The 18,453-nt window shown below is 50.1% G+C and overlaps 1 protein-coding gene across 8 annotated transcripts in view; it reads right to left on the minus strand.

Moving 5' to 3' along the window:
* ANKS1A (ankyrin repeat and sterile alpha motif domain containing 1A) overlaps positions 1-18,453 on the minus strand; it is a 74,587-nt gene that overhangs the window by 41,093 nt on the left and 15,041 nt on the right. For 4 of the 8 annotated variants that reach the window (XM_041468023.1, XM_041468013.1, XM_041468005.1 and 1 more), the window contains exons 2-11: positions 17,143-17,223; positions 16,276-16,432; positions 14,405-14,467; positions 9,750-10,046; positions 9,062-9,137; positions 8,677-8,778; positions 7,364-7,459; positions 7,083-7,279; positions 5,530-5,622; positions 1,411-1,528 (exon numbers count right to left, since the gene is read on the minus strand). In XM_041468023.1, the coding sequence (XP_041323957.1) occupies positions 1,411-1,528; positions 5,530-5,622; positions 7,083-7,279; positions 7,364-7,459; positions 8,677-8,778; positions 9,062-9,137; positions 9,750-10,046; positions 14,405-14,467; positions 16,276-16,432; positions 17,143-17,223 (1,280 nt within the window). Of the gene's footprint in view, positions 1-1,410; positions 1,529-5,529; positions 5,623-7,082; positions 7,280-7,363; positions 7,460-8,676; positions 8,779-9,061; positions 9,138-9,749; positions 10,047-14,404; positions 14,468-15,602; positions 15,629-16,275; positions 16,433-17,142; positions 17,224-18,453 lie in introns of those variants that run through there. The other 4 variants (XM_041468031.1, XM_041468067.1, XM_041468040.1 and 1 more) reach the window with 3 other exon arrangements.

Raw genomic sequence — 18,453 nt, forward strand, 5'->3', positions numbered from 1 at the left:
AAGAATGGGAAAGTCAGGGAAGATGAGGAAAAACTCAACTGTATCCTTGGATTTCTCCCTCTGTAACAGTGGGAAGAGCTCCAGGCTTGTTACCAACACTTTCCATGGAGTGCAAACCATGAAGTCACAGCTTTGATCTTTCCAACTTTACATCAAAAGATGAGACTCTGCTCTGGATCCATAAAAATCTTCCTGCAACCTCTCCTGTCTTCAGGAGTTCAGGGGAAGAGATCTGCATCAAGAACAGGCAGCTGCCTTACTCTGAGGTTTTATTTTAAGCTGCTACATAATTAGGACATACCTCCACTCTTACCAATCAAGCCTGGACAGCACAGCCAGGGGAAGGAATGGAGCAGTTGGAATAACCAGCAATAGCTGCCCACTGATGAAAGCCTGAAAGCTTTGCTCAGTGGCTGTTGCCCAAGGGCTGTTCCTGGCCTGGACTGCAAAGCACCAACCTGAAAAGCTCTCAAAACTTGCCTCTGGCAGTGAGGGGCTTTGGCAAGTGCTGGTGGGAACACAATGACCTCTTGTGCCACCCTGGAGCAGCCAGGAGAGCAGCAGGACCCGAGCAATAATAGCTATCATGCTGCAAGGAGGGGACAAAAGCTGCAGGTCTGACAAAGCAGTCAACGTGGCATCACCTCAAGTCCTTGTTAGCCCTGTCCATCCTCAGAGGGAGAGGGGCTCCAGTGTGAGAACCCAAACTAAATCCACCCGAATTCCTGCTCAGGACTTCTGAATAAAGCGGAAATCTTTTCCCTCTAAACAAATCTTTTGTTGTTATTGTTGAAGGAAAGCCAAAAAGCCAACAACAGCTAAACACAAGAGACAAGGTGTTCCCAGATGCTTTGTAAAGTCCAAAGTTCCTTCACGGGGAGTAGAAATTGCCTCACCATCAACCTGTGTACCCCGTGCTCTCAGACAGTTCTAGTTCTTGCTCTACACATTTTTGTTTTCCTCCTCTGTTAGTTTCCATCTCAAATTAGCTCTAACACAGAGCAGGATGTTGATTTTACAGCAGGATAGCAGAAACCTGCAGCGCCAGCTGGATGGAGAACACGGCTCACTGGAACACTCGTGTTGCTCATCTTCCCCGGCAGAGGCACAGCCTCCAGCCTCTCACCCTCTGCCTTTGCTTGGCCAGGCATGAGATTTGGACATTTCTGAGTTCACAGAGCAGATCCTTGCAATCTCTGAACTGTCCTACAGTGGAGCTGCCCTTCCTCTGTGTACGCTCTGTACAGGAACGCTCAGAGCTCTCCTTTACACAGATTTTACCAGGAAACTCAACAATCACCCTCCAGCCCCCACCCAGCAGAGACTTTCATTGTTCCACTTGCCCTCTGCCCTCATGTTTTCCTGAAGCACATGCAAGCAAACAGCTCTGCTTTTTGGATGGTCACTCACCTTTTGTTTTCCTGTCCACTGCAACCGGCTTTTTAGTTTCTGCTGTAAGCAACAGCTCGTAGGGGTGTTCCTCTTCCTCAGCTCCACTTCCCCTGCTCTTCCCCCGGGCAGCAGAGGCCTAATGAAGAACAGCACAATGTGGTGCTCTGCAAAGCAATGCTTTGTCCCAGCATAAACCCCACAGCCTCTATGCCAGAGGTTAAGCAAAGAATTGGCAGAGGCAATACCTTCACTGCGAAGTGTGAGCCAAAATGCAATATTCCCCTTTGGGTTTTTTTAACCCACTCCAAGAAACCCCACCCAAACTCCTTTAATTTTTAGTATTTCAGGCTGCTGACAGCTTTCCAGCACTGACCAACTGAGCAAGGGCTGCAGACAGCCTGGAGGGGGAAAAGAGCTGAGACCGTTATTCCTGCTCATCCCATCTCAGACTCGCTGTTGCTATTGGAATTTGCACAGTCATTCACTTTTTAGCTGTCGGCCCTATTAGGACAGGGCTGAAAAGAACAAAAGCCCAAATCCCTGCCACCCTCTCAGATCTGCATTTCTGACCTCAGGATGTATGGCATATTCAGAACTAAAGAGTCCTCAGGCAGCACTGTATGAACTCAGTTTAACTTCAGGATGTGCAGCAGTGATTGTGCTCATTTAAATCCCCCAAAGCCTCTACTTAGAGCTGGTTTGCAACCCTGGCAGACTCTCCCTGAGCTGTTCTGGAAAGCCACCAGCCATGTGCAGGGATGAGGTTTTGGTGCAGGATCCAGACAAGTCGTGCTGCACTCACACGTGTTGGTCTGCATTGATGCCAAGGACGATGGGCACTGGATACCCTCATGTGCCATCCCAGGGCTGAAGGGGGTAACTGGCCACCAGGGCACCCTGCCAGCACAGTCAGCTGCCTTTCAGCACCATCTCCTGGCCAGACCCTGGCAGACTGATGCAAACCTGTCCCAGGAGCTCAACATGACCCAGGAATGCACCCTAAGAGGCTCCAAGAGAGTTGAGGAGGGACATGGTGTGAGAGAAAATTGTGAATGCCCTGGAAGGCCAAGTTGGATGGGGCTTGGAGCAACTTGGTGGAGTGGAAGGTATCCCAGCCCATGACAAGGGCTTGGGACTGGATGATCTTTAAGGTCCCTTCCAGCCCAAACCACTCTGTGACCCCACGTGTGACTATCCCCAAACAAAGTGGGACAAACCCAAGGCAGAAAGCAAACAATACAAACAATCCCTACCTGCTGCCAGGACAGGGAACAACAGGTCTGAACAAAATGTGCCTCCAGGGAGGGCTCCTACTGCTCAGACCCCTGGACCTGCCACTGCCTCACCAGCAGAGCACAGCCCACCTCCTGCTTCTCCCCAGAGTGGAAACACCAGAGCTGCTCCAAGGGCAAACTGGTGCCTACCTGACTGCAACCCAGCCAGGAGCTCTGGAAGCTTAAAGGAGTCTTGGAGAGGCACCCAAGACTCAGCAGCACAGAGGATTCTGACATCCATGTGCTGCTCTGCATGAACCCACCTGGCTTTTAATGTGACTTTCCCAATGGGAGGAAATGGGCCATGTTTGCCATGGGAAATATTTATTTATTCTACCTGCTTTATCAGGATCTGCCAGGCAGACCTGCTCCTTTCCAGGTGAAGGAGCTCATAATGAGCAAATTAGGGAAAAATTCTGACCAGATGGTGGCACAAAACCGTCAGACCAGAACAGCAGGTAAGAGGTTCTTGACAGTGATCTTGGAAAAATCCTGCCCAGCAGCAGCCTGTTAGCACAGCAGCAGCCTGGACCTTCAGCCAGGCTCTGGTCACTCCTGACATTCCTGTGGATGATGATTCCTGTGCTGTCCTCTTTAAATGCACCAAAGGCAGAAGCTCTCCAGCAGCACACAGTTTCCAGCTTCTATTCTGAACTGTCACAGGCCTGGTGACTCTTGATTTTCTCCATCTCTTCCTTCCAAGTTCCAGGTTCAAATTCACTTAAAACAAAAGATCATTGCTGGAGAACCCTGCTTGCTCTGTGGGCTTTGTGACCAGGAGCAACCCCACCAAGTAAAGCTTTATTCCAATTCAGCTTTTAGTTCTTCAGCTGTGTTGTTTGCATGTAAAAATGTTCATTGCTAGCAAAGCCCAAAAATAAGATGCTGTGAATAATGAGGATGCTCTTTAAGGTGTACTTAATCCACAGCAGAGGACTTTGAAAGACTTTTTAAAGGGTAACTCATCTCTTCCTCTCCTCTCCCTCCCCAGAGCTGCAGACCAAACTCCTGGAGCCAACGTGGCGCCTTGTCCTTGATCTGCACTTCCCTTCCGGAGACAAGCAGTAAACAACTGGAACTGAAGTTTAATTTGACAGTGCAGATTCTCACTCAGCTCCAAACCCAGAAGGTTTCTGCAGATAGTGAAAGGCACCACTTAAGCACCTCCAAACAATTAGCTCCTTTGCCTGTTTGTACCAATGCTTTTCCGTGATGAAAGTGAAGTTTCTTGTTTATGCTCATCTGTTTTGACTGATAGCCCCAGCTTGGCAAGGAATAAAAAGACTACTTTGGAAAACTAGAGTTTGGCCCAACCCCAGAACACTCAATGACTAAGTGTCCTGGCTCCAATGGGAGAGTAGGGCTAGAGGGTGGCAGATTGGGATGCTGCAGCGGAATGTTTACAGCATTCCTGGAGCATGTGCACACCTGCCTAGCCCAGGGAGAGGTGATAAAAGATGGGCAAGAGTCAGAAAAGCAGAGCAGGCCAGAAGGAACAAGCAAAGTAAAAGGATCAGTCCCAAACTCCTCATCAGTGTGTCCAAAAGGTCATTTCCAGGCAGCCACACGCTGCCTGTAAGTTTTGTCACTGAAGTTGGTCACAAACCAAGGTCTCCCCAGCAAGTCACTCTGCCATTTGCCAGCAAGATTCCCTTTAATGGACTGTGCTTCCAAAGCCATTAAAGGCAGGACAACACAGCAGGTGTTTGGTAATTAAACATGGCAAGAAAGCTCAGCAGGAATGGTCAGGGCACGTTTCCCTCCCGCGTGTTTATTGTCATAAACAAGTTCTGCTTCCCAATTACTCCATGACCTGCTGCCCAGCTCTCCTCTGCCAGAGCCAGGCACAGGACTGGGTACCACCCCCTGCATTTGATCAGCAGTGCAGGGATTAGTCCACAATGTCACATCCCAGTTCCCTTTTCACACACAGCTCAGAGTTTACTCCCTCTCTGCAGTCAGTTCTACTACAGCAGGCCATGTTCACCCGCGTCTTCTGCGGATTTGACACTCTCCAGAAAACAGAGCTCATTTATGCCTTGCAGAACTCCAGCAGATCAGCACACTCAAAGAAAGCATCTGCAGAAGCAGAGCTTGCTCTGACAGCAGAGGTGGCACACGCTCCATGAGCTTCACACACAACCCACTGCCTTTGGGAGAGCACAGAAATCCACAGGATTTGGATTTGCTTTGAAGCTTTTCCTGGGTGTCAGCAGAAGTTGCCAAGGCACACTTGTGGTTTCCCACAGCCATGTCTCTCGGAGAGTCCTTACATCTGAGGTTCACAGCAGGTCAATAAGATAAGCAACAGGAAGCCCCAGCAGCAACAATGTGAAATGGGAGAGCTTGAGTTCCATCAGAATGCAGCTCACATGCACTGACCCCTGCAGAAGGCAGCTTTAACACATGCTGGGACAGATCCTCAGCTGAATTCAAGCCCCTGATCCCTGCTCATGTCAGTGGGACCCACAAGCCTGTGCAGCTCCTCCACAGCTGGGAGCTCAGAGGAAGCAGGAACTCACAGCCCCTCTGTGTTCCAGTCCAGCTGAAGATGCCTGTGGTGGGATCATTACTAGAGAGCAATGGTCCACATTGCAATGTGGGTCAGAAAAATCTCTTCCTAAGGGAATTCTCAGCCAAGAATAGGAAAGTAAGGCTGAAGGTCAACTCTGAGGTGCCCTGGAAGAACCGGACAAAGGAAGTTCCCATGGCAAGGGACAGCAGCAATGCTGAGGGAGGGAATACTTCACATTCACAGCCCAACGAGCACAGGAGGTAACAGCACCCTTGGCTCCTCCCAGACTATTAAAACTGATGCTTAAACCACTCTCCCATGAAACACCCCAGAGCAAGCCCCATGTACCTCACAGGGAGCACTGTGGCCTGTCTTCTTCTCCACATTCTGCTCCTCCTCTTCATCAGGCGGGGGCTTGGCCGGCGGGGGAGGACGTTCTCTCTGCAGGTGAGACAGACTCTGTCAGCTCATCCCTTCTGCCCCCCAGCTCTATGTCCCCACTGCTGTGGATGAAGCAAGAACCTCTTAAATTAATCTGGGTGGAGCAGAAGTTTATCCCTAACAGCCCAGAGCTGGGCAATGGCTGCTGCCTTTCCTCCTCCTCTTCCTCAGGACACTGATCTGGTCCCACCAGTCTCACTCAGACCCAAACCAGCATCTCCAGGGCATTACACAGGGCATTGAGCAATGAGCTGATCAGAATAAAGGGCTTGTGGCTTAGTGAAACTGACGCCAAAGGCACCCTTTATAGTGGAAAACTCCAGGGACCAAGAAACTAAGCTGCACTGCTCTCTTCCAATATGCCAGGATTGCAACTGGGCAGCTGGAGCTGCTGCCTGCTCTCGAGCACAACCCTGGGCCACCTCCTGCCCAGCCACAGCTCCATCTAATGGCAAAGGGAGCAGCAGAGCTGCACTGCTCAAACTCCAGCCAGCTACTGGAGCATCTCCCTCTTCCTGCTCTCTTTTCACTGCAGTTCAGCTCGTGTCTTTCCTTACTTGTGACAGAACTGAGCTCATTTCACCATCAGCACAGGACAATGACAAGATCTGATCAGTAACAGGACTGCCTGGTACTGCACACCTGAGAGATGTGCCCAAAATGTGCACCATCTAAAGCTTATGTCTCATTTCTATTCTGCTTGCTCTCAGCACAAGCCAAAGGCTGCACCTCTTTGCACAGAGGGGAACCATGGTTACTGTGCCCCCAGCAGTTTAATTGTTCACTGTTGCTCTGCCTTTTGTCCAAAAACGCCTCCACAAAGCAGGTTTTGGAAAACCAAGCAGAACACAGACCCTGAAGCTGACCCAGCACTGCAGGGCCCGTGTCCCATCTGCCCCACAGCAGCCTTCCTGCTGATCACTACCAAGGCAGCAGATGCAGCTGACAGAAGGTGAGGAAGACTTCTCTGGGGAAAGTTCCAGGAGCTCTGTGCTGCTTTGTAAAGCCTGGAGTACCCTCTACAGAGCTCTGCAAGTAATACACAAAGAAACCCCCTTCCACTGACAACTAGTTTCCAAAAGGTTATTACAGATAATTTCTTAATAGCTGTAGCTGTGGTAAAGCAGTGAGACATGAGAAGATGCTCCACACAAGTCTCCAGAACTTTTTTCAGGACAAGAAGTCAGCCCTTCTGCAAAATGTAATCTCCTGACAGACCAAGATTCACTGGCACCTGTGCACTGCCAGAAAACAGAAGGATGCAACACAAGGAGAAATGAAGAAGTGGCTGCTTTTAGGCAAACCCAGTGAACAGGGTAGGGAAGGAGAGACTCCTGCCTGCTCTCATCAGTGTCAGGGAAGGATTTAATTCTTCCTCAAGCTTGGGCAGCCTGCTGCAAAACCCCACCCTAGAGGTGAGCCCCCTGTGCCTCTAGGGCAAGCAGGGGGGAGCTACATACAGGCCTGACTGCAGCTGCTTTGAGGCCACTGGGCTCAGCCTCCTTATTCCCAGACTCCCGGTCGGATGACTTCCCGCTGGCCAGGCTGTCCAGGGAGTGGCAGGACGTGGCGTTGTACAGAGCCTCATACGGGCTCTCCTCTTCAGGGTTCACATCAAAATCGATGATCAGCTCTGTGACAGCTTTGTCCACGTCACCTGCAGGGGGAAGAGAGAGATGGGATTGTCCCTGGATCTCCTGGCCTCGGTGCTGGCAGGGAGAGGAATGCTGGTGATGCCCACCCTGAGACGTCCGGCCCGAGGGATCGGTGGCTGCAGCGAGCGGGGCTGGAGCAGATTTCTCCACAGCTTTGGCACTTTTCTTCCCAACGGTGTAATCTGCAAGGGGGTTGGGGGACAGGGTCAGCTCACGTCAATCTGGCTTTCTGTCCCCTTCAGCACATGGCACTTCCTCCCTCGTGGGTGGAAGGCCAACTGTCAGCTTATTAAGTGTCCAAAAAAAAAAAACCAACATTATTAAAACTTGCAGCTCAGATCCCAAAATAGAAGCAGGCAGCCTCTTTAATCACAGGCACAAGGGTAGGGATGGTTCTTTGAACTTTCAGAGTCTTTAATCAGAAAGCTGCAAAGCTGCTGCACGGACACGGAGTCACAGAGCAAATCTGTGTTGTAGATACAAACTCCATCACTGAACAGAGTCGTAACAAGAGAAACCAATTCCAGCTGCAGCCCCCAACCACAGGCAAAGCCAGACACATTCAGCTGATGTAACATCCAACAGCAGCTCCCTCCTGGGGAAAACTAACAGCCTTTATCTGCAACACCTTCAGTTTTAAAGCCCATCTTTGTCTTCAGTTTCAGAATAAAGCTCAAACATTCCAGCCTCACAGGCACAGCTTAGTTAAAAGTCTGAGAAGTGCTTTGAACCTGCAAAGCTCCCAAATGCTCAGCATGAATAACACACCCCAGCTCCAAATCCTTCTGATCCTCCCCACAGCTGAGAGGAAATGCAGACAGCGTAATTACAAGGTATGAATTTAGCCAAGATGTCACATTTCATTCCCGAATTTGGACAGACACAATGGACCAAGCTCCTTTATAAAACACAAGTAATCAAGGCCTTTTCTGTAAATCTCATCTGCAAATTCCATGCCCAAGCCTCACAAGGAGGCGAGGAGCAGGATGTGAGATCTGTGGACAGTGATTTGCCTACACAGACACGTAAAGGGGAGTTACACCAGAACCATTTCTAAAGCTGTTACTCTGCATTCTGCAAGCAGATTTAGGCTATCCTTAATTTTAATTAACTTCTAAAGTGAGCTAAACAAAGCTCAATTAAGCCCATTTAAACTGTAAAAGTCACGCCACAGTCTCTCAGCAAAGGGCTAATCCTCCTAAATCCCCCCAAGTCCTCCTCCAAACATTTGGTCTGGAGAAGCTCACCCCAGCGTTTCAGCAGGTTCTTCCAACACAGCCTGAAACTGCTTTGATTTCAGCACTCTCCACGTCTAGAAAAGCACATCCTGTACCTGCCCTGGCAGAATCAGCACCCCAAGCTTTCCCCTCCTCCCCAGAGGCAGAGCTGCATTACCCACCTTCAATGAGAGCTGCTATGTGCTGGCTTTTCTGGGAAGGAAGCTCCCTCACAATGTCCAGAGCAGTCAGGCCTCTGTTATCCTTTATGTTCACATCAATACCTGCGGCCACAGGGGTACAGAGGGCAAAAGCAAGAATATTGTCTAACTATGTGCAGGTTCGTGTATTTCATCAAGTCACGTTTGAGATCAGCACTGGGGGGAGCTAAAAGGCACTCTAGAGACAAATCTAAAGCCAAACTCCAAGAGCCAACTTCTCCTATATCCTGCTCCAAGGAGCTCTGACAGCTGGATGGAGAAACCTGCTGCACTAGAAAGGGATTTCCTCAAGCTCTGGGTGAAGGGATCACCACATTAGTGCTTCAAAGGGGGAACATTCTCTCACCTGCAGCCAGCAATATTTGTACCACATCTGTCTTGCCAAACAAAGCAGCTTCGTGCAAAGCACTGCCTTTCTCAGTCTGCAAATTAAATGGAAACATAGCATGAAGCCAGACAGCAGGGAATGGTGAGGGAGGCATGGCTTAGAGGGTTACAGAAGCAATAAATACACGGCGTTGTACACGAGGTGTGGGCAGCACTACCTATGGCTGAGGATGGACTGCCAACGTTATTACAATGCTGAGGATGTGGGATGGAAAAATGGGGATGGTTCCATCAGAGAGACCAAGAAAGGGCCTTCTACAGCTTGGCAAGAGGTCGTGTCCTGACAAGGAAAAACAAGACCCACATCCAAGCCATTGCTGTGAAAACAGCACATTCACAAGTGGCTTGATAGGAAGAGACACGTTTGCCTATCAAGAGCTCACAGCACTGCAGGGCAGCATGGCCACAGGGTGTTTGTCTCCCTCGCTCTGTGTCTGGGGCTTTGCCCAGCCCCTGAGCAGGCGTGAGGCATGCACAGCAGCCGAGTCCCTCCGGGCAGCCTCCCCGAGCAACCCAGAGCTGCAGAGACAGCCCAGCAGAACACAAAGCTCTCCTCGGCTCCTGCGAGCGCTCCCTCTGCGAGGAGGGACGGTGGAGCTCTCCAGTCCCCAGCCACCAGCCCAGCCCCGCTCAGACACACCAGATACCTGGTAGTTGCTGTCCATGCCAGCATCTAGGAGGACGTGGACCACAGCTTTGTGACCGTTCCTGGCTGCCAGGTGCAGCGGAGTGTGTTTCTTAGTGTTGCAGCTCAGCAGGTTGGGGTGGGCGTTCAAGAGCATCTTGACCACTTCCAGCCTCCCGTAGAGCGCGGCCAGGTCCAGGGGGGTCTCGAACTTGTTGTTGCGCATGGTGGGGTCGGTGAGCTCCTCCAGCAGCACCTTCACCACCTCGGTGTGGCCGTGCTGGGCCGCGCAGTGCAGCGCCGTCTCGTTGTCGTTGTTCTGCGGGGCACAAGTGGCAGCGCGTCAGGGCCGGGCCAGCGGCCGCCCCGCGCCTCGCTCCAACATTTAAATCCAAAAACGAGACAAAAAAAAAAAAAAAAAAGCAGTGGGGAAGCAGAGAGCCCAGTCTGAACCAGCCTGAGCAATGTGTCACCGTCTCCCTGGGTGTTTAGTATCCCCTCACAAGCTCATTGATCGGCCAGCCCAGCCACAGCTTCAGGGATGTGCAGAACAACGCCCTTCAGCTGTGGGAAAGAGGGACTACAGATGGAGCAGCCTGCTTTCCAAGCACCAGGGGCAGAATCCAGGGGCCATGCTGAAGTTTAAGGGATGTTCAGCCATATCCAGGTTCCCATTAATGCTGCTGGCATCTGGGAAAGGCAGTCTGGTGTCTTGGCAGCATCCCACACTTCAGGGTGCCACAAAAATAAAAGGCAGGCAACCTGTTGTGTGAATTCTATTTGCTGGAGCTTCATCATAACTTTAGATTTAAACTTCAATTGTTTCAAATCCTACTTATCCTGGTTATAACAGTCATTCCACCTCTGCAATTCTGGCTGTTTAGAGACAGGGTGCACCCAGCCCCATGCAATTTGTGAACCAGAGAACCGTGCAATTCCACCACTGCAGGAACAAGCCAGGGCTCAGGTCAGCTGAGGGAAGCAGTTTCTCAGCGATAAGGGAGCACCCCCAGCTGGAAGCCAGACCCAAACCAGAGCGTGCAGGAGCAGCCAGGCTAAGAACCAGCAATGCAAAGCCCAAAGATGAGCAATCTAACACCCCACATGTGTAGGTGCAAAATAGGAACATGGCCAGATCTAACAGAGCCTTTTCTCAAATTAAGTTCCTCTCAAGTTTCTAGTTTTACTACTGTGTCATCCACAAAGGGATTCTGGTATAAGCACTTTAGAAACAACTATCTGACAATATAAACCAAAAAAAAGTTTAATACAGTTACACACTTCAACTGAAAGAATCGTGGTTGAATTTGTCATTTTAACAACATTTCCAATAAAATAAACAGAATGTTCTTGTCCTGCTGGAGGCAGCAGCACCACTGCAGAAGGGAATTTGATCCCTGCCTGCTGTGAGAGCACACGTGTGCCTCGGGACACTGCTCAGTATTTTGCACCATGTCACAAACTCGTGAGGCTGCACGAGCACCCGGATCCTGCTGAGGTGTTCAGTCACCCTCAGGCTCACGGGAGTCCTGTCAATCCCCCAGCTGTTTGTATCTGGCTTTTGCATCACTTCTCAGCCACAGGCAAAGCAGGAGGGGAGCAGGAGCTGGGAGAGGCTCTGGCAGCTGCAGTTTGCAGGGCAGTGAAGGGAAGGAGCAGAACCAGGCACGTGCAGGGGGAGAGGGCAAACGGGGCAAAGCATCACTGCCAGCACAGAAGGTCCAAGTCAAACAGGCTCCATCCTGGGGGGAGGCACAGACACGTGGACAGAGGGTACTGCAGGATACAGAAGTCTGCACAAAAAATATACAAAGGGAGTGAGAGGGGACAGAGTAGAGAACATCAGAGCTCGCACCTGCCCGTCAGCTCACACTGCTGCTCTCGGGCACTTACAGCCTTGGCAAATCCCATTATTCCCGTTTGACAGGGCTGGGAGTGCAGGGATCAGGGAGCCCACCACAGCTGGGCAAAGGCTCTCAGCCTGCCCCGTGGCACGAGGGACCCTCACTGCCAGGCTTGATGACCCCAGCCCCTCTGAGCAGCAGATCCCCAGAGCTGTGGGGGCACAATCTGCTCGTGCCAGGCCAGCCCTGGTCCTGGGGATTTCCCTGGCTAGGACTGCCCCCCTCTCCTTTCTCCCTAGCACAGGGTATGTATGCCTCAGGGGGTTTAGAGCATTCAGTAGCTCCAAGCACCTGCCTGAGGGCTCAGAAATGGGAACACAACACTGTTTAAAAACACAATTGTTGGAGACTTCCCTCATCTTCCCTGCAATTCAGTCCAATTTTACCTAAGCAGATTGGGGCTCCAATGCTCGAAGCAAAATCCCCAGACTTTCCTCCTGCAGCAGAGATCACCAGGCAATAAAACTCCCCTGAATCATCACAGCAAGTCTCTCCCAATTCCAGACTGTGCAGTGGAAACTCCCACCATTGCCTGAGTCTTTATTGCCTCCATTTTGGGAGTTTTGAGCAGCCAAAAATACTACAGTTCTTCCAGGCAAGGGAGTTTGCTCCCTTCCTGCATCACCTCTCCAGGCACAAACCAGAGCAGGAGTGCTCAGACCTACAGATGTATCAGAGATGGAAAAGGAAAATTCCATTCCAGCTGCCAGAAGGCACATGGCTTCAAATTTCAGAACTACTTAGGAAAATAGAGCGCTCATGAGGGCCGAGGGGCTGCATTCCTGCAGGAATCCTTGCATCCCCCCAGCTCTCAGCTGAAAGAGAGGAGCTGGGAGCAATGCCCGTCTGCAGAGCACAAACAGGACACGAGCAGGGATGGCTCTGCTTTCTGACGGGCTCCAGCACAGGTTACAAGCCCTGGTAATGTGATACCACTCACCACACACAGCCCTGCTGCTCCTCACTCCATGCTCAAGTGGAGAATCCACAGCTCCTTCAAGTGCTGTGTCCGTTCTGCACCCCCTGCTCCCAACACACAGCTCTGACTGAGCACAGCAAGACTTGGTTTGAATAAGGGAAAGTTTTCTGACCTGCAAAGATCTGAAAGGTTGAATAAACTGCCAAAGAAAGGCCACAGAGCTGTCCTTCTCACAATTTCTTGAGAAATTGATGGGCAAATCCTGGTCAGGAATGGTGTAAGGAGACTTGATCCTGCCCCAGGGTTGGGGAAAGTGGCTACACGGCCCTTCAGTCCCACCCACCTTATTTCTAAGATTCCTTGGTAGGATTTTTGTCACTGTCACTGATTTTTGTCACTGTCTGAGTGTCCAACAGAGTCCTGCCCTATTGACAATCTGCTGTTTGGCTGCTCCTGAGAAAATGCCAGTCTGTGTGACAGGTACAACTCCACATGCTCTTCATCACAGCTGGCCAGGAACTGGTACAAAGCTGCTCAAAACTTGTGATGAGCCCCACAACTGTGTGTAAATCATCTCTCCACAGTATAAAAACCAAATTAACATTCCTTCTTCATTCAACATCCCAATACTGGAGTGTGTAAGATTTTACTTGGTTATTGACAATGTTTTAGGAAGCTCCTTTCAGGCAACTGAACTGCTCAACTATGATGTTTCCACAGAATACATTAAGCACAAAGTTCCTATCTGGATTTTTGCAAAAATCCCCGATTTGGATGAGCTTCACAGGAACACATTTGTGCTCAGAGGGTGGGCACCAGCACCCCTGAAACAGGGCTCTGAAAACCACACCTAACTCCCAGCAAGCACAGGAGCTCTGGCTGTGTGTTTCTAAGGTCCTGCAGACCAAGCAGGGGGAAGCTCTGACAGAGGAATCTGCCATGGATGGCTGGATCCAAAACAACTGTCTGGAAGCAGCTGTGGCACGGTGGCTCATGGCAGAGGTGTCTCGGGACAGAGCAGCAGATTGTTTGCCACCCCTGGCTTGTAGATTCACTAGAAATAAAACTGAAAAATGGTCTGAGAAACCACCACCAGGAATTTGATCTTCAACGTCCCAATCCTGCATAGGAATCTTCTTCAACAGCTCAGTCTCAGCACATTGCATAAGCTGATGTTGTGTCTTTTGTAGCTCAAAACAACTGAAAACAAGAGAGGAGCAAAACAAGCCAGAAAACAGGAACAGGAGACCAGGGCTGAAGGGTCAAATGACACCACAGACTGAACATCAAAAGAGAGACTGATGTAATAAGCAGGACATGGAAGACTTGGGAAGGGAGGCAGGAACATCACTGCCCTCCCTTCTCCCCACCACCACCACCACAGGAATTAACTGTCCATTCAAACAACACACAGAGCATTATGCATGGTAGGAGAAAAGGCATAAAAATTCACTCCAAACAGCCCACAGAGAAAATGCAACCATGGTTAAGCAGGGAAAAAAAAAATCCTTCTCTTTGCATTTATCAGCAACATCAGCACATGAAACAAAACCTAGAACATTTAATTGAGGTAACATTACCTTTGGGAAGTCATCCAGCCCAATCAAGCAAACTGACCATCACTGCGAGTCCTACAAGGCTAAGCAAGGAAGGAGCCCCCAGGAAAGTAAGGAAAAGCTTTCCTTTAATTATGTTTCTACAACTGCTTTGAAGAGAGAAACCCACAGTAAATCAATGGTCCCATTTTCCTTTTCCCCAAGCAGCTGCAAAGTGAACAGGTATTATTGCACCTGGAAGCACGCGAGTGCAGCTTGGAGTGATGATGCAGTGAAATGCTGACAGCAAAGTACACACCTTGGCATTGATATATGGGTCAAAGGGGCCGTACTTTTTGAGTTCTTTGATCTCAAGAGCATTCTACAAAAAGGAAGAGGAAAAAGAAAAAAATGTGATAATGAAATGGGTGAGATACAGCAACAAAGCAATGGGTGACTCCAAGGGGTGGAATGGCAGGACACAGCATCTTGTTCCAGTCAGAGCCATGGCCAGCAGAAGCCATTCCAGCTGGGATTGCTGTAACCTGGACCAGGCTCCAAGCACAGCCTCCTCAGCTGACTTCTCTCATTTAACTGGGTTCCTACTAAACAGACATTAATGAAACATTACCTGCAAGGTTCATACTAAGCTCTGGATTTTTGCAAAGATCACCCCTCTAGCTGCCCTACTCAGAGCAGAACATTCACACTATGGGTTCTCCCTCAATTCTTGTCAGATTGATTGAAAGGGTTACCTGCACTCAAGCCCATGCAATCAGACTGAGTGCCTGGAGACACTCTTAACCACAGCCCCAAACTGCACAACTGTCACCAGACATCAGAACACACATCCCTCGTCATTCCTGCTCAGTAGAGGAATGATAGAGAGTTGCACTACAATCAGATTTTTCATTCCATGATGTTTTAGCAGCAGTTATCCCTGGGGCAGCCTGGTGCATCGATTTACCCATCCTGGAAAACTCCAGTGTGGCACTCGTGTCCCCACAAAGAAGGACTGGGACTCCTAAACCTGCCAGTGAAAGGAGTTTGCTCCCCAGCTTCTGAAAACTACCATGGAGCAAATCAACAGAAGGGACTCCACAGCTGCTCACCCTGACTGTGAACTGAATTCAGGCCAGGGGTGTCTGACCCACCTGGGAATTACCTCTGGAATGAATGTCCAGGTTTAGCCTGCTGGCACTGCAAAGCAGGCATGCAAACCTATTTTGGTTTATTCCTTTCCTCCTGAAAGAACACCTGAGTGGTTTAGGAGTTGATTCCCAGGGTCTTCAGATGTTCCTGCCTTAGGGACAGGACAACCACAGCCCACTGCAGCTTTAGCCACTGGTCTGGGCCTGTCACTCTGTGCTAGACTCACCCGGGGAGGGCCAGCTCAGTGACAGCACTCAGCTGGCCTCATTCATTAAACCAGTTCCTGTAAACAAAACTCTGCAACAACAGGAATATTTGGGCCTTCCAGCAGTAGCATTTCAGAAGTTCCCTGGAATTTGAGATACCTCTGATGTCCATGGGCAGTTCCACAGGAGCCAGCCCTCTGCAGTGGACACAGCTGTCTCGTACCCCTCACTCCCTCTGCACCCCAGACCAAAACCATCAGCTTGGCAAAAGGAACAAATCCAAGAGGCTTTTTATTCTTGCCTGATTGAAAAAAAAATATTTTTTTAAGATTAAGCTAGGGATTTATCTGGGGGCAAGTAGTGTTAAAATTATCTTAGAACTTACAAATTAGTGAACTGGAGCAAGTGCCAGAGACAAGCCAGGAGAGCAGCTAAGAGAGCACGGCCAAAGAGACTGAACAAAGCTGCTTGGATTAGTTCCCAAAGGAGGGAGCCAATGGATCCTCTGCAGAACTAGAAACCTGCTCAGCTATCCAGCAGCTGAAAGGAAAACTGTGGGTTAGTTTTAGAAGCCCAGAAGCAGGAGACCACATCCTAAGTGTTGAGCAGTTCTCACAATTATGTGTCTGTCTATGAAACTTAAATACCTTTTCATCCTACCACTAACTCAGAACTGAATGTATTGCTTTAGGCAGTGCCCCTCCTATCCCACCAGCAAGTAGGACCTTACAACCATTGCTACTGGTTTGGGAAGGGTCAGGAGTCAGCTGAAGGAGTCTCTCTCCATGCCAGGGAAGTGATTCAATGATACAACAGAGAAAATCAGGCAGACCTGCTCATTCACTTTGGTGTGCGAAGGGCCCTGGTGGATGAGCAGCTTCACTATGTCAGCATCTCCTTTCCAGGCTGCCAAGTGCAGGGGGTAACAGCCCTTGCAATCTGCCACGTTGGTGAGCGCGTCGTTCCTCAGCAGAACTTCCACAACATCCCTGCAAGAGACAGGAACTTCAGTGAGACATTCAGTCCTTGTTTCACAGCTCACACTCTGCAGCAAGTACTGAACGAGAAGTTAATCTGAACAGGAATGTTTCAGAGAGCCTCTTGAAATGGGATTTGTAAGTGTTCCTATTAAATGCTGCCAAAGGAAATGAAAAAAAAGGAAATAAATAACGCTGAGATGAGGTCAGGGAGGATCCCCATTAACTCCATACTAATGGAGCTGAACAGGGGCTGAAGTCAGCCACAAGCCTCTGCTGCACAGTGAACTGCACCAGCACAACGAGGGTGAATAGATTTTAACTCTATCTGATTTCTCAGTATCTCAGGCAGCAATGAGAAACACGAGATCTACCACACTAAAATGACTTAAAAATGTGATATGTACACGAGGCAACTGTGAAGTGGTGCAGGCCCAGAACACCCCGGCCACCAGGAGGACTGCAGGGACTGTCACCAGGGGAGCTCCTTCACACGGTGTTACAGCTTATCCAAATTGCTTAGAAACAAAAGGGTGGTTGAAAACCTCAGCGTTTGGAGATGTAACATCACCCAGCAGCCAAAGCACTGACATTCTCCACTTCCCCTGAAGATGGAGTAGTGCTGCAGCAGTGCCTCAGCTGGTGAATGAACCACACAACGGTGGCCAGGGAAGCACAAAGCATCCACCCCCTGCGACCCCAGGCTTGGGAACAGGACTCACTTATGGCCATTCAAGGCAGCGTGGTGCAGCGGGGTGTATCCTGTACTGTCAACGCAGTTCACGTTTGGCCCCCTCCAGATGCTGCAAGACAAAAAACACACAGGGAACACTTAGGCAAACACCAAAGAGGGACAGGGCAAGGGCAGGGCTGGCACAGCTCTCACACCAAGGTGGGTACCTGACAGCTGTGGTCAGGGGCAGCACATGGAATCTCTGCTCTGCTTCACCTCACCCTCCTGCTCTCCAGTCACAGCTCCCACTGCTCACATCCTTCAGCCATACTTGCCAAAAAGCATCTTCAGAGGAACGTGTGTCTATCAGACTGAACCACAAGAGACAGCAAACCATCGACCCACTGCTAACTCACACCCCACAGAAGAATTCTGATGGCTCTGGGAAATTGTCCTTCTCCACAGCAAGAGTCACAAGGGGTGGGTGTAAGTCAAAGACTGTGGGATGCAGAGTCTGCTCTTGGTCACCACTGTGATTCCACACTGACTTCTCACTGTCCCAAAATCACTTCCATCTGTCAGCTCTTGGCAGTCTGTACCAAAGAGTAGGTGGTCTCCCAGCACTTCTAAGAGCATTAACTTCCCTCCCTTGCTCAAAAGTCAAGTAGCACAGATTTAAGTATTAACCCTGGCAAGGATTACTCTTCCCCAGCCCCTGCAGGGTGTCCTGTTCACATCAGCACAGAATGGCACAAGCAAGAGGCCAGGGCTGCTCCTGAGCTTGCTGTGGGAGGAGTGTGGTGACTGCTGTCCCTCACCAGGGCCAGTGCCCTCTCCCAGAAACAGGCATGAAACTCAAACCAGTACATTCTTACAAGCAAACTGGAACTGTTCAGCTCTCCAGTACAGCCCATCATCTGTGTGTGCTGGCCTCTTTTACATGCCATCCTTTTAGGAATTACACGGGGCTTATTACAAGCCCTGAAAATCCCATTTATGCTAACATGGTGCATTTTCCTGCTTTGTTTTCTTTGGGGGTAAAACCTAACAGCACCCTCTGATTCCCAGCTGAAATGGTTTAAAATCAGCCAGCTGTGGCTCTGTTTGAAGCTGGCCTTCTCTGAACAATCCATTTCCTCCCCAGTATGAAATCACAACAACTCACGTGGCACAGGGGCTTTCTAGAACAGCAGGCATCACTGGGGGGCTGCCAGCCAGGAGCACCTCAGTGCCACCCAGCAGGACAGGCACCAAACCAAACCAACGGGCATCTCCTGCAGACTGAGCGAACTCCAGAAGGGAACAAAGCAGCAGGCTCACTCTGGAGCATGTTTCAGTGGGAAATGGAAAGTCTGTCCCT

This window comes from Pyrgilauda ruficollis, unplaced genomic scaffold (genome assembly GCF_017590135.1).
Source record: "Pyrgilauda ruficollis isolate IOZ18807 unplaced genomic scaffold, ASM1759013v1 scaffold100, whole genome shotgun sequence".
NCBI lineage: Eukaryota > Metazoa > Chordata > Aves > Passeriformes > Passeridae > Pyrgilauda > Pyrgilauda ruficollis.